Raw genomic sequence first — 14,908 nt, 5'->3', positions numbered from 1 at the left:
ACCTATATATCTATATCGTAACAGCTCTATGGAATCAGCTCGTGCTCTATAAATACATTTTATGTAGTCTTACAGTAGCCATCAATGTTATTCTGCCCACCCTGTCTGTAGTAGCCCATGTCTGGTCTGTCTAAAAGATTCTGAGTAATGGTGATGGGAACATGGGTGTAATGCCACAACAGCTGGTTGGGGTCCGTCTTTATGGTCTCTAGAGCCATGCCTCTACTTTTTAATGGGGAAATCTGATCTTTTTTTGGGCACTAAATTATTAAACGTCCTGAGCTGTTGCATGAGAAAGTAACATTTGGTTTTAGCCATGACACAAACCTATCGCTTAATGAGTAGTTGGTCCAAATAGGATTTCCAAGTGACAAACTTAAAAAAATGGATGTATGAATAAAATATAGCTTGTCGACGAACTGTTGACGTTTGTTTTGTACAAGAGAAAATGAAGTCCTGTTTTATCATACCTCTCATCTGCAGTCGGAATATCCTTCCAATGCACGACACTTTGGAGAGCGTTGTACGTCAGTACACCCTTCTTCATCCAGTCATCTGAGTTTGAATTAAAGGTGTTAACTGTTCAAATGTGATGAAGTCAAGTGACATGGAAGACAGGCAATGGAAAACTTGACTCTTCGCCTAAACCCCTTTATTTTAATGCATAGGAGTATACTGTCAGCTGTCAAAATGATATCGGTTGACATTTATGGTTGGCGCCCATGTGTGCAGCCACCAGTGTCCAATGTCTCAATAGAACATGATGGTATCTTTATTATCTCACCATCAATTAACCAGTTATTGCCAGCAGGTCTTGGTCTCGACAGCCTGTCTACTGGAACATTTCTAACGTGCTGTATAAACGCCTCCTTGTCACCGTATAATGGTATTCCAGTCTTTCTGCGCTCGTCACGATAGATTAAAACCTCATTATTATCAACTGTATGAATCAATACTAAATAAAATATTAATCGTCCTTAACTAAACAATGGCACAAGAAACCAGGCACGAAAAGCCGCAAGCACTCAGCCAAAACTGACCTTGGAAGGGGAACAGATGATAACTGAAATGAAAGTGGGTATTATTTCAACGAAAGATTGTTTGTTATGGTATTATCTATTGTGCAGTTGTTAATTTGAGTCATGGATGTAAAAGAGTGAGACATTGTTGGATACGTTGACATACAGTGTATTTTAGAACTGTTTGCAGATTAAAATAAGCAAGATATATGTATGAAGAAGCCACCTAATATATATACAATGGGGATCTGAATGATTAGTTCTGCCCCTCCTTTCTTCCTTGTGGTTATAATTCCTGATTCCTGTTGATTGGTTTAGTCAGCCCTTAAGAAAGGTGGGAGAGGATCTGAGTTCAGGTAATAATGGCTCTGCCACCGGCTACCACTGATCTCAGCTCAGATTTAAACTGTTCGCTGCCCTGCAGACTTACCGGTACATCCGTATAAGGGGAGGCAAGATGGCCCTTGGGACGTATCAGTATGTCATAGTTTTTTCACAACACTGGGTACACCGCTACTGTATGAACTCCCAGTCGCCCGATCGGGTGTACCCGTATCGGATATCGGTACCCAACGGAAGGTCACGGGAGGAAAAATCTCTGGTATCTCCCCTTGCTGGCTGATCACACACATTAGGATCATAGAGCCATGCTTGATAATTACAGTGTGATGGGAGAGATTGAGAAACAAAGATTTAATATATATAAAAACAAATTGAAATATATAACCAAGCTAAATAAACAAACTATATTGGGATCTCTATCGATGTTGCAGTTAAAAAATAAACAGAAAAAAGAAAAATAATAAAAAAATATATGTTTAAGAAATTGCCCTGAAATCCTTTTGCTCTTGTACTACAAGTAAACATGTATAACAAAAAAACTACATTTCCCCCAAACCCCTTCAACCTGTAGTATTTTTCTATTATTTTCTGTATATTTTATAAAATCAATCCAGAGTTTTTTGAGCAGTAGATGAAAGCCTTAATACACGTAACTGCAATATCGAGAAAACGTCGACCGGTGACGCAGGTCTTTTTGTTGCTGTCCATGGTACTTAGCACTTCACATGGAATCACACAATTATAAGGCTGATAAGAGTTATTCGGCCCATCCGGAATGTCCATTTTCCTGCCAAAAAACTTCAAAGGTGATTTGGTTCATTGTGTTGCCTTCAGGAGAGACTTATCTCATGTGTGTTTTAATTCCATCACTTTATTTACTATAACAATCTCTGTAACAATAAGTGTATTTCTGCAATGAACATACACACTTACTGTCTATTCAGGAACCAATAAAATATTCTTCCAAGGGAAATTCGCTCCAATATATTCAACTGCAAATCCCTCTTTCCTCTTCTCTCTTTCCTCTCCTCTCTTTCCTGTGTTTCAGAGCTTCCTATAGCTTGCCCATTTCATTTCAATCAATGCATTTATAGTAAATGTTTGCTTTACAATATATATTCTAATATTTTGTATAGTCCACATAGTCACCATAACTCATGGAAGCCTGTAAATATATGGAATTCATGTTTAAGCCAAGGGTACAGTTTTAACTTTTTTTCCGTATGTGGCTTATATATGTTCGGGGTAGATGTAGAAAAATCCAAGCTATAGTACGATTATCAATAAGGGGGAACAAATATATTATTTGAAATAATAATGTAATTTGAGTTATTTCCATGACAGTTCCCCTTTTAAATGTAGTGTGTCTTGCAGTCTTGTGAACTGGAAGCAACCAAACAACTTGAAAGGATATTATTAATCTCTTCTAAACTTTCAGGAGTTGCAGTCTCGGATAAGCAGCGTACAGATGGATCTGGCGATGAAAGAAGCCTCAATCAATGCCGTGAAAGAAGAGACGGAGTCTCTGCGCAGACACCTGCGAGATGTGTCAGGTAATGAGATCGTACAGACTGGAGAAAGCCAGCCTGCCATAAACATCAAGGAAGCAATTTGCCTCGGCCAGAGGATACAGCTCTATCTTTAAATAATAAACACAGCGTTTAGCAGGAAATATATTTGTGTGGATTTAAATATATCTTTATTATAATCTAATAGTTTAAAGATTTCTCAATTTATTTAAAACTGATCATGAAAAATATAGATTTTCAGTATCAGTATGCTAATATTTTAGTACATTGCTTCATTATTAACAGTTTCTGCTCAGCATCGCAAGTTGGCCACATAGGAGCTACAATTGGGGTCTATGAGGCAACAGCATAGACCTCCATTGATTTTACAGCTCCCTTAGCAGGTCAGGGAAGATCTCCCCTACTGGCCCATGATCCCCACTGCCCACTAAATTGGGGCGCTTGGGAGGTGTGGTGTATGTATGTGGAGTGAGTGGAGCACACTGGCAGCGGGTATTCTGTCTGTGGACAGCTCTTGTGGGGTGTTCCTATAAAAAGTGGTCCAAGGAAGGAAGAACGGCTAACCGGTGACAGGGCCATGGGCAGCCAAGGCTCCTCCATTCTTCGCCCCCCATGTGTGCTGAATGTGCCACTACTGCTGCTTGATTCACAGATTCCAAAATGCAAGAGAAGCAAATCCTAGTGGAGGATGTCACCCAGCTGAAGAAGCTTGCAGATGTATCGACTCAAGATATTGCCCACAAAGAGGAAGAACGAAAGAATATCAATCGTGAACTACACAACACCATCCAAAGAGTGAAGGAGAAGCACAGGGAGAGCGCCCTCCTGCAAACCCAGGTCCGTTGGGCTGTCTTTCTTTAACTTAACGGTCAATAGCAGTGTTAACCATTCACTATTCATTAATAATTCACATAACAGTTATGTGAGACCAGGTTTACACTCATTCTAGATAAGATTGACTAGATTGTAAGCTCACAAGAGCAGGGCTTCCTTCTCCTTTTGTTCCAGTTTGTTATTGTGTGTGAATTTAAATTCATCCTACCGACTTGTAAAGCGCCACGGAATCTGCTGGCGCTATATAAATAAATGCGTTTTAATTCTTAGTCATTCAAACAGAAATCGAGGTAATGGTAGAAATGCTGCACTCCCAACATCCATCAGTAGATGGCAGCACTCAGCAGAACAGGAATATTGTCATAGATGAGTTACCTAGAACCTCTGAGACATCCTTTCAAATAAGCCCAGAAAAAAGTGGAGACTGCACAGTTTGAGAGTTAATTACTCTTAATACTTTTATTTAGTATATATATATATATATATGTATATTACATATTTCTAATTGTCCAGTGACCTAATATCGCTGCTACGTCATAATAAACAACATACCTTGTCCAGTGTGTGCAACATTTTATATTTAGCTTCAGGAGCAAATAAAGCAGCATGAACGTGCAGAAGCCCAACTTGTAGAAAAGAGGTCAGATTTCCTAAGGATGCAGACAGCCTTACATCAGCTCGAAGAACAATACCTAACAACGAGTCAGTCCGTCCACGAGCAGATCGCCTCTGAGCTCCGGTACGTGCACAATCACCCGGAGATGCTCTATGTCATAATTTAATACATTTTCTTATTTTTCTTAATTTGCTTCCTTGCAGAAAAGAAGCAGAAAAACTAAGATATCAGCTGAGAGAAAAGCAGATGTCTGCAGATGAAGATAAATATTTAAGAAACAAAATGGCAGAAGACTGTGCCCGTCTCACCAAAGAGAATGGTGTCTTGCAGTCCCGTGTACTGGAAGCAACCAAACAACTTGAAAGGGTATTATTAATCTCATCTAAACTTTTTTTTCATTTGTGTTGAATATATATACTGAGAATATACATATATATATATATATATATATATATATATATATATATATATATATATATATATATATAGTAACCAGTACACTCCTCTGGTAGACAAGAGACTGTTCACTTACATTTAGACATTCCAGCGTATATGCGTTTAATGTACGAGTGTCACCTTCAAATTACCATTTTTTCCCCCTTTTAAAGACTTATCAGACCCAATTGCATTTTCTCAATACACCCCCGAGCTATTTGCTTTGCAGGAGCGACATCTGGGGTTTCCCTTTAAATAGTAACGCGGTCAGAAAATTCCTAACCAGTACATAGTGCAGAGCTAGTAATCCTATAAAGATAAACAAAGATAATAGTCCTTAAGGCTCTTCAGCCCTCCAAAATAATTCAAAGCATCGCTGTATATTAGTCATGGCTAGAAAAACAATTACAAAATACAGCACGGTCCCGCAAAAATAAATATGGATCATAGATTTCATTCTCTTGTATTAGGCCAGCTAGCTTAAAGATACAAAATATTTTATCTCCCAAGTACATCCACGTAATTAGTAAAAAAAAGTATAGTTAAAATTATTTATTGGTATCATTTTAACTATACTGTTTTCTCAACGGCTAACACGGTACAAACCCTTTTGTAATTAGTAAAAGAAAAAATTTTGTATACAAAAAACCCCCTTAATTACCGTACTATAGATGGGAATCCCCAGACACCCTTTATCTGATGCTCCAGAGTAAAGCACTTTCTGCCCTGCTATAGCACAATAGATTGTTCTGCCTTTTGTGTACGTTCCCATTCTCACGCCCCTGGTTTATTTATGTTGTTTTGGGCAGTGCCAGTAATCGAGCTGGATGAGCTATACAAGTGCTAACCACCCCGCGGATCGCCCGACTGACGGTGTCTGTTATTGCAACAAGTGTGTTGTCTTTACCCCGGAGTCCGAGCGCACCGCCTGTCTCCTAGTCAATGTGCCATTGTACGCGTCTCTTTGTAGCGGCACATGCTTCCTACAATGATGGCTTAACGCTCCCTTCCAAGGATAAACAGAGAGGGGGATTTATAGATAAATTAAGTCCCAATATTGTATGTTGTCAGATTTAATGCTATTGTTAATTTTCTCTCTCCATGATCAGAGCTCTACGGAATATGCCGGTGCTCTATTATAAGATGTAAGAGGCTTAACACTGATGCACATAAAAAAAATCATTTTAAACTTAAAGGAGCCAGCAAGAAGCAAACGTTCCCCTCAAACATGTAAAGTTTTATACAAATGATATCATTTTATAATGAGAATGATAATTATTAATTTATATAGCGACAACATATTCCACAGCGCTGTACAGCTGGAATTTCCCCTGGTACGTAATGTAAGGGTGTCTTAAGAATGGGATTGGTATTTCACTAATATTTATCTATTTATTTAAGATTTGTTGGTTTAATGTTGGTTTGCTGGTGATGTTTCTTTGCCCTTTTCTGATCCAAAGCATCAACACTGAGCCAAAAAAAATACATACAAAAATAAAGAGAACCCATAAACACCTAGAAAAACTTCTGGGAGTGGGATAGAAATCTTGCCTCCGTCGCCCGGTGGAGGTGTTAATTAACGGAGGTAAAATGAGGACCTGGTGGAATCAGCCATTATAATGCAAGCCGGCCTGTAACCGGATAGCTGCGTCCTCAGAGACCGGTAATTATATCTATACTGAACTGGTGAATCATAATTGGCACCTGCGAGGAGACACCTGGCGGTGAGCTGCTAACAGGCTCCTCAAATTGTATCTATGATAAGCGCTGCGTAAATTGTGGGCGCTATATAAATAAAAGATAATAATAATAATAATAATAATGATGGTCCGATATCCTTTATATGATTCCAACAATTTTAACAAATAATTGTTTTTATGAAAGGGGGTTAATGTTGAAAAGATGGGAAGTTTTGATGGCTGACATTGCCATCAGGGTTGTGTTCGGTTCTAATACTCTGACACGTTTCACATGGCACAACATGCTACATGTATCACGTATGTGCCGGCGGTTCTGGGTTATGTATAACATCTATACATATTTACCCCGAAGGAGCAGCAGCTTAGAGAAGATGAAAGTATAAAACGTACAAAAAGGATTTCTGAACTGACAGCTGGGAAGGAAAAAGAGAGGCAGCTGGAACTGATGCTTTCACACCTGAAACGACTGGTACAAGATGAAAAGGAGAAAGTGTCTGCAGCACAGGACCAGGTAGAACATGTTATAATCACGTTATAATCATGTTAAATACAGTTGTGTGAAAAAGAAAGTACACCCTGAAGTCTATGGTTTTACATATGAGGACATAATAACAATCATCTTTTTAACCCCTTAAGGGGTGGTCCGAAAACCCATTGAAAACATTGCATGTACGGGCTTTTTCATTAAGGGGTTAAAGAAAAATAAGTAATTACAACCTCAGATGAACAATGACACATGACATATTACACTGTGTCATGATTTATTAAAAATAATAAAGCCAAAATGGAGAAGCCATTTTTAGACCTGCTATGGAACATATGATTGTTATGTCTTGATATGTAAAACCACAGACAGTGTACTGCTCTGCAAAAAAAGGACATGGCTAGATCAGTCATTAATTGATAGTGTAGGAAAGAGCTTATTTTAACCATCAATTAGTCCAAAAAGATAAATTGATCTAAGGGAATACTGTATCTTCCCACTGAATATTACTCTGTGATCCCTTTGGTAATATGATTAAAAATATACAGTTATTTGTATCACGATTGTGCAGTGATGTCTTGGAGAACATGTCAAGAGATCACACCCATAACTTTCCTTTATTTTAATGATCGTTTGTTATAAATGTATATTATTAATGATGCCGGTTCGTAGACATGTTTGGGACCATGCTCAGTATGGCTGACATCATAGATGCAGTAGGCTTGACCTGTGCCAACTCAGCATGAACAAATGACGGGTTTGTGACATGGGACGCATATCGAGGTATCGGGCTACAGTGTCTTCCAGCTGCTGTTAGATTAAAACACTTGTTATGCTCTAGAGATAATTACCGTATTGATCTGGACATTGCCTACCCATGATCATTGGCACCACAATCATCAAAAACTTGAAACAGAAAATTTTGTAATATTTCGATTTCAAGCCACGTTAGTTTGGTGAAACACAGAGGCTTTTCTGAAAGCCAGTACTGGATTTGGTAAGAAAGGGACTTGTAGGCTGGAAACCAAGTGACAGATGGGAGGCCATAAGACTGACAACTGAGAAGATATGATAAGATTTAAGGAGCTAAGGGGGTTAGCATGGGGGGGAGAGCAGGGCTCTCTCCCCCTAATGTATCGGTTTGTCTTAGTCTGTCAATTCTCGTCTTGTCAGACCCCTTGAATATATGTATTGTATTAAGTGCTGCGTAGACTGTTGGCGCTATATAAATAAAAGATAATAATAATAATAAAATGATGTAAATAGGGATATAATAAAAAGCATGGGTGGTGGGAATGGTCAGGGTGATGTAATAAAGCTGTGGTGAAAATATGATAAAGAATACTGTATAAAAGATCACAAAATAGGTTCATTACAGAGCAGATGGGAATTAGTATTTTGAGCCCACCATATTATTTGCAAATATACAAACGGTAAAACAAAGGTATAACTGTACGATGATTTTCATACATCAAACGCCATGAATATGGAAACATATATTTTCAAAATTGGTCCTATCACCGAAGTAATTTCATTGATCTCTGTAAGAAGACCACTTATTCACTTTTAACCCCCAATGAATACAGTAAAGTGTAACATTTTATTTCTGGGCCTGGATAACTAAGCATGTCCGTGCTTTTATGTTCTGTTGCTATATAAGTGAAAATAGAGGGATTTTGATTTGGTGCAGTGAAGCCTACATATGCTGATTTATTCTGGATAATGAATTTACAATTAACTCCCTTAGTGTTGGAAGTGATTTAGCTCCACGACTCTGCCCTCTTACAACACTGAAGGGGATTGAAGTTCTCTTTGCCAAGGCTAATGAATGGAGGTTTAATGTGATTATTGTGTCAATAGATGCTGCATGTACAACAAGGAAGGAAGTCTGTGGAGCTGAATGGAAGTTCCCTTCGGAGCCAGCTGACAGATTTAGAGAATAAGCTCTCAAGTGTTAAGCTGGAAAACTCCCAGCTGCGCATGGAGAAGGCCAGTTTGGTGGAGCACATCTCTCAGCTGCATAAGCAGGTATATAACCTGATATTTAACCCATTTTTGGACAAAGCCACAGATGGCTTGTGCTGCCCAATCAAGGTAGTGCCGATTCTTCTATACTGCGGGAAATAAGGAAGCTGTTTTGCCCTATTTATAGCATGTTTAGCATTATCTCTGTATTAGCACAAGGACCTCCCTATGGGTATAGCTGTGTGTATACAGGGAAGGCTTTCCCCTAAGTCATAAGCATGGGCCAAATAGCCGCACCTAAGTGATGACCTTCCCAGGTTCTGGACACATTTTGTCTACGCCTCAGTCTCACAAGGTACATTAGCCCCTTGGCCAAACCCCACGGATGTTAGTGAGTCCTGTCCAATTTTAGCCATGCCGCAATACAACTAATAATGTGTTTTTGACTTTTTCTGTTATCTGTCATCAAAAGCCATCAGAGTTTCCCTGGATCAACAGTCCCTCAGTTCTAGTTGAATTGTTATAACCATAAATGCCTCTTCACTAGAAAGACATCACTTCACTTGGTAGAACCTCCAACCTTAGAAGATGCTCCTGTGCTGGAAAGATCTATGGATGGACAGATCATGTCCAGTCCTAGCTCCAAGAGACTCGGGGAGCTTTGTGGGCCACCTGCTGTCACTGCAGAAAATGTCCCCTGTATATGTGGGTCTGTCTGCTGCTTGGGACGCCTACAAGCAGTGTTCCCTCTAAGCTGTGCGCTTGTGCGTGCGTGCGCGCGCACATAGCATTTTTAGAGAGCGCACACGTCCAAAAATTGTGCGCACAACAGTTTTTCCCAATAAAAAAAATATATATTATTTTTTTTGATACTTTATGTGGTGCGGATATTGTGTGCACATAATTTTGGCTCTGGGAAAATTTTTGCACAAGAGAAATTTTCTGCGCACACCACCTAAGAAAAATTAGATGGAACATTGCCTACAAGGGCATTCTAAATAACTAATAAGATTTGAGGAGGGGGCCGAGGAGCTTCTTGCATGGGCTGCTGCATGGTTGAGGACCAGCACTTGAAAAGATCTCCTGACGGGTCTTCGTTTTTGCCCTTAAATATATATGGTTATTATCCAAGTTGAAATAAGGTCTGTCTTCATAATCCATTTCTTTCATTAAGTCTGATGCTGTCTCTAAACCAGTTCTCTGTTCCTTTATGTCTTTTCTAAATTGTGCTCAGAATTCTACTGCGTATTCAAGGTGAGTCTTACCAAAGATTTACCAACATTATGTTCTCATATCGTACGCTCGTTCCTCTTTAAATACTGGATGCTTTTTGTTTCTGTTAATGGAAATTGTTATGTTATTCACTTCTTGTTATTGTACAACGCTGCGGAATAGGACGGTGCAATATACTGCCCTTCAGTGTATCATAAGCGCGCTTTTCTTCCCCAAAAGCCAGTTATCGGCCCCATCGCCTATGTAATTGTGTGTAATCTGCTAATGTTTCAATGTTCCTTTTAGTGCCTTTAGGATTGATAGACATATTTTGCACAGGAGCACCGGCGTCCATGACAAGTGTTGTGGATGTCTTTAGTCAAACTTGATACATGATATTGGGCCAGCATAGAAAGAGGCATGAAGCCGAATAAGCTTTCAGGACCTCGGGGGTCTCATCCTCCATTGGAATGCATTTAGGCCGATACAGCTAAATCCATTTTCCCCAATAAAACTATAAAAAAAACTTACACTTTCATTCAAAAATATGTTTCGTTCATATAGAATATATATATATATAGAACGTCAGAAATTCTTCTTTATATGCAGCACCAGAAGCTCTTCCAGACCGCTGTGTTAAGGTCATTGTGTTTGAACTCTGACCCTGTCTGCTGCTTCTTATCATGTTGTGTTGGGGCACAGTTGGAGACGGCTTCTTGGGTGGGGGGCTCCATTGTCATGCCGTTAATCTGGAATTTCATTGTGTACGTTTACCTGGCTTATTTTGATTTCCGTGTGCTTGCCTGGTTTACCTGCCCCCCCCACTCCCGTCTCATCTTCTCTCCGATGCATGATCCTAACGATATTACGGTATAATTATTCTTCTATCCATGCACTCAGTGCTTTATATCTCTCTGCATGCTTAATTTTCTGTGCTCAAAAACATAGCTGCCATTGATACACCCAAACTATCACAACAATATCATTTATATCTCAGAGTAAAGGTGCTGTTCCACTCGAACGCTGTAAAAAAAACATCGGGGATCTGCCATTTTATTATTTGACCCAATTAATTGGCACAATTGTACATGATTAATGACTTATATCCGGGAAGGCTTGGAATTCAACAGTTCTAGGAATGATGTTGGTAGATTCAGTATGTTGAACAGAACCTTCAAAATAATTAATTTCAGGTCATGCCACTCGGAAACCTGACAAAATGAGGCAAACACGAGACTATTATACAGGGGATAGCATAAAATGTGTTTTGCATGATAAGGACCCTTCAGACCAGGCATGGTATATTGGACTATTCAGATTTGGGTAACAGATGTTGCAGGCAGCCTCGGGGTTTAACTAGATATGGCGGAGGAAGCATTCGGTCGGCAAACCTGAATTTCGAGTTTCCTCTGTGTAATCCATGGGCAGCTGCTTGACAATGGGGGAAGGGGTCTGCCGAACATGGTCTCGACATACAAGCCACCCTTTCTTTTCATCCTTCATCAGGCTTATCTCCATGTTTCTATTTTCAAGACTAAATCCTGCAACCCATAATACTCCTTCCTCTGCCTCACACGCTATGTCCATGAATTGTTACCTTTTTTTTTCCAAATAATTTATATTAAATCATATTTATATTAAATTATGAATATTTTGAAGATTTATGGATATATGATTATTTAAAAATGAATCTGTTTTTTTACTTTATTTGAGATGCGCTAAATTGAAATATTTTAGTTCAAATTTGAAATTAATTTTTTACAGAAGGGTTATAAGCATAGAAAAACAGTGCTGGTTCTATGTGCCGCCATGTGCAAAATAATTGGCAAGCTTTATTTATTTTTGTAATAGTACGCGGGGTCCGTATAGAACATGCATGGTCTCCCTTAATACACATGATACCTCTTGCACTGGATAACGGATCCAGTCAGTATGTTTTCTAGAGAATCCTAATGCTAGACACCCTAGTGGCATTTTGTGGAACTGCAACAGACACATAAAAACGCTTATGGAAGTGGCCCAAAGCATCCCAGAGAATGATTTACAACCTCCTCTGAGCGCAGATAATTCAACTATAATAATACATGTCACATGTAATATATACATATATAGTATTTATCATGATTTGTATGTTTTAGATGATGCTTTCACTACAAATTTGCTTTCCATTTAAAGCAGTAAAAAAAAATTTGAGATATAATAGGTGTTAAGAAGGTTTCAGGAGACATTCCCAGCCACAAATAATAACCAAGGGCAAGAGCGTCAATTAGGTGACAGTCCCCTGAAAACAGGAACATCTGGTCACGCTTCCTAGGGACTCTTCCTAATTGTTGCTCCCAAGCTGCAATTCAGTTGTTTGGAAGACGCATTCTTCGATGCACCCTATAGCTCCTATAGACACGAGATCTTTTCTTAGAAGATAAAAGTCTTTATTCTTCCTAGATCGCAGACAGAAAAGATGAAATCGGTCACATGCAAGGTCACGTGGACAGCTTGTGCTACGATATGAACAGCCTACAGCTTCAAAGAGATCTCAATGAATCCTCACAAAGGCAAGCATGGCAGCAGCTCTCCAACATCGCGCAGGGGGTGCACAATCTGGCCAACGTAATGACTCTAAAGTAAACGGTCCCTGCAGCCATACATGCTCTAAAACATATCTAAACCACAATTATAACCACGTGTAATGAGCTTGAGATCCTGTGTTGTGTTTAGGATACTGTTGGTAAAATTATATTTTTAATAATATAATATTTTTCATATATATTGGATATATATAAATAAATTGTGTTTAATGGCAAGCGTGGAAATGATCTTGACAAATAGATAATGTAAACGTACATATATACATCCAGTCTTTGACAGTGATCGCGTTCTCTGGATTTGCATGATTATTTCTCCCCATTGTGTTATTACTCCCGTTTGGCGGCAGCCATGGAAAGGAGGCTGCTGTAGGGTTGCCGCTTTTTCCCCAAGAGGTTTCCTGGACCCGTGTTAATGAGTTTTGCGTCTCCTGCTGTGGTGACAGCTAAAATATTTGGTTAAGTAAAGAGAAGGAGGGACGAAAAAGGGAAGAGCAAAAGCAGAGCAGATAGCAAAAGAGGAGGTAAGAAGCGTAAAAGGTGCGAAGAGGAAAGAGGGTGAAGGCAAAATGTGCCACCATTGGCTGAGTGTTATGATATTTTATATGATGCTTCTCGGTTTTAGAGGTCCAGACTGTCCTTCACCCTATTCCAGAATTGTATACGTGCGAGCACCGCACTCATTTTTCATTGCCTTTAATAAAATATGCAGATTAAAATAAATTAAATGACACAAAACCTTTACTTTTCCTCTCACTGATTTCTGGGCCTAGAAAGTTTTGTGACTACAAATTCAGGATTCAGGATAATTAAAAATGAAATAGTTCTATGAAATTATTCTAGGGATGCACCAAAATGAAAATTTTGGACCAAAACCGAAAATTCAGGGTTCACTTAGCCGAAACCGAAAATTACCCCCACCTTTAAAAATAATAAAAAAACCCACACTTTTAATAAAAGTAAGTAACACACCACAATTGGACAAAAAAAATCAACAATATGACTTGGCATTATAGGAGTGTGATTGCTGTCATACCCAGGCAACCAGTAAATGCTGGAACCTAGGCATGATGGGACTGTGATTGCTGTTAGCAATCACACTCCTATCATGCCAAGTCAGCCAGTACATGCTGGTACAGGGTGGCTGTAAGTGATGTGCAGACCCCATACTGCTGGCAGCATCAATACACAGGTAGCCAGGTTTCAGCATGTACTGGCTGACGTGGCATGATAGGAGTGTGATTGCTAAGAGCAATCACAGTCCCATCATGCCTAGGTTCCAGCACTTACACATCCATGCTATCACACACACACACTCATTCATTCATGTACTCATTCATTCACAGATTCATTCCCTCAATCACGCATACTCACTCAAACAACCTCCCCACCCCCTTACCTGCACTGCAGCTCTCTCGATGCTGCTCACAGACTTCAGCAAGGGGCGCGGTCTCCCTCACTTGTACTGCACAGAGGAAGCAGGACTGGAGCAGAGTCATGTGATGTCACATACAGTCACGTGACCCTGCTGGGTTCCGCTTCCTCTGTGCAGTACAAAAGACCCTCCCACAGGTAAGCAGCAGGGCTCTCGTGATCCCTGGCTGCCGATCTCACGCGGGCCGCACCTCGAGGTCCCTGCCCTATTCTATCTGCATACTCTGCAGTGAGGGTGTGTGGGTCATCTCCACAGTCCACAGCGCATGCACACCCGGATAGTACAGCTTCGACTTCCTCCTGCGCGTCACCAGCAGCATGTATGACAACTACCCCTCACCCCTGCCTTCACTTGTGTTCCAGGGCCCCGCTGAGTGTGGCCACTTTAATTTGTCTGAAGGCTTCCAGGACCCCCCTCACTCACATGGCCACTTGTCCAGTTTTTCCAGGAAATAAGTAAATCCAGGACTAACCTCTTTTATTCTGGGGTCGTCTAGGTGAATCCCTACTAACCTCTTTATTATTATGGGGCTGAATTAGTAATACTTGTGAAAACACAAAGGCGCAGTCATGCAGGAATAGAAACTTCCCCAAACTCTTCCCACAAACTTGCAAGCATACCTTTGTACAAAACGTCTTAGTATGCTGAAGCATTCAGATTTCCGTTCACTGGAAGTAAGAGGCCCAACCCCTGAGAAACACACCCAGACCATTATTCCTCCTCCACCAAACTACAGCTGACACAATGCAGTCAGG

General features: G+C 39.9%; 1 protein-coding gene across 1 annotated transcript; it reads left to right on the top strand.

The window, feature by feature from the left end:
* Positions 1–1,001: 1,001 nt before the first annotated feature.
* On the top strand, positions 1,002–13,004 carry LOC128497161 (golgin subfamily A member 3-like). Its single transcript, XM_053467084.1, has 8 exons — positions 1,002–1,074; positions 2,800–2,914; positions 3,543–3,727; positions 4,309–4,463; positions 4,544–4,706; positions 6,828–6,986; positions 8,820–8,987; positions 12,579–13,004. The coding sequence occupies exons 1-8, from the start codon at positions 1,057–1,059 to the stop codon at positions 12,759–12,761; spliced, it is 1,146 nt and encodes a 381-aa protein (XP_053323059.1). The 5' UTR covers positions 1,002–1,056; the 3' UTR covers positions 12,762–13,004.
* Positions 13,005–14,908: the final 1,904 nt, after the last annotated feature.

Source organism: Spea bombifrons, chromosome 5, assembly GCF_027358695.1.
Source record: "Spea bombifrons isolate aSpeBom1 chromosome 5, aSpeBom1.2.pri, whole genome shotgun sequence".
Classification (NCBI taxonomy): Eukaryota; Metazoa; Chordata; class Amphibia; order Anura; family Pelobatidae; genus Spea; species Spea bombifrons.
Note: the sequence above shows the minus strand (reverse complement) of the source record. Positions and strands in the feature narration are given on the sequence as shown.

Bases quoted from the DNA above. Each gene is read 5' to 3' on its own strand.
- LOC128497161 (XM_053467084.1), top strand. The intron at 4,464-4,543 runs GTACGTGCACAA...GCTTCCTTGCAG, and splicing joins CAGATCGCCTCTGAGCTCCG to AAAAGAAGCAGAAAAACTAA. The intron at 8,988-12,578 runs GTATATAACCTG...TATTCTTCCTAG, and splicing joins TCTCTCAGCTGCATAAGCAG to ATCGCAGACAGAAAAGATGA.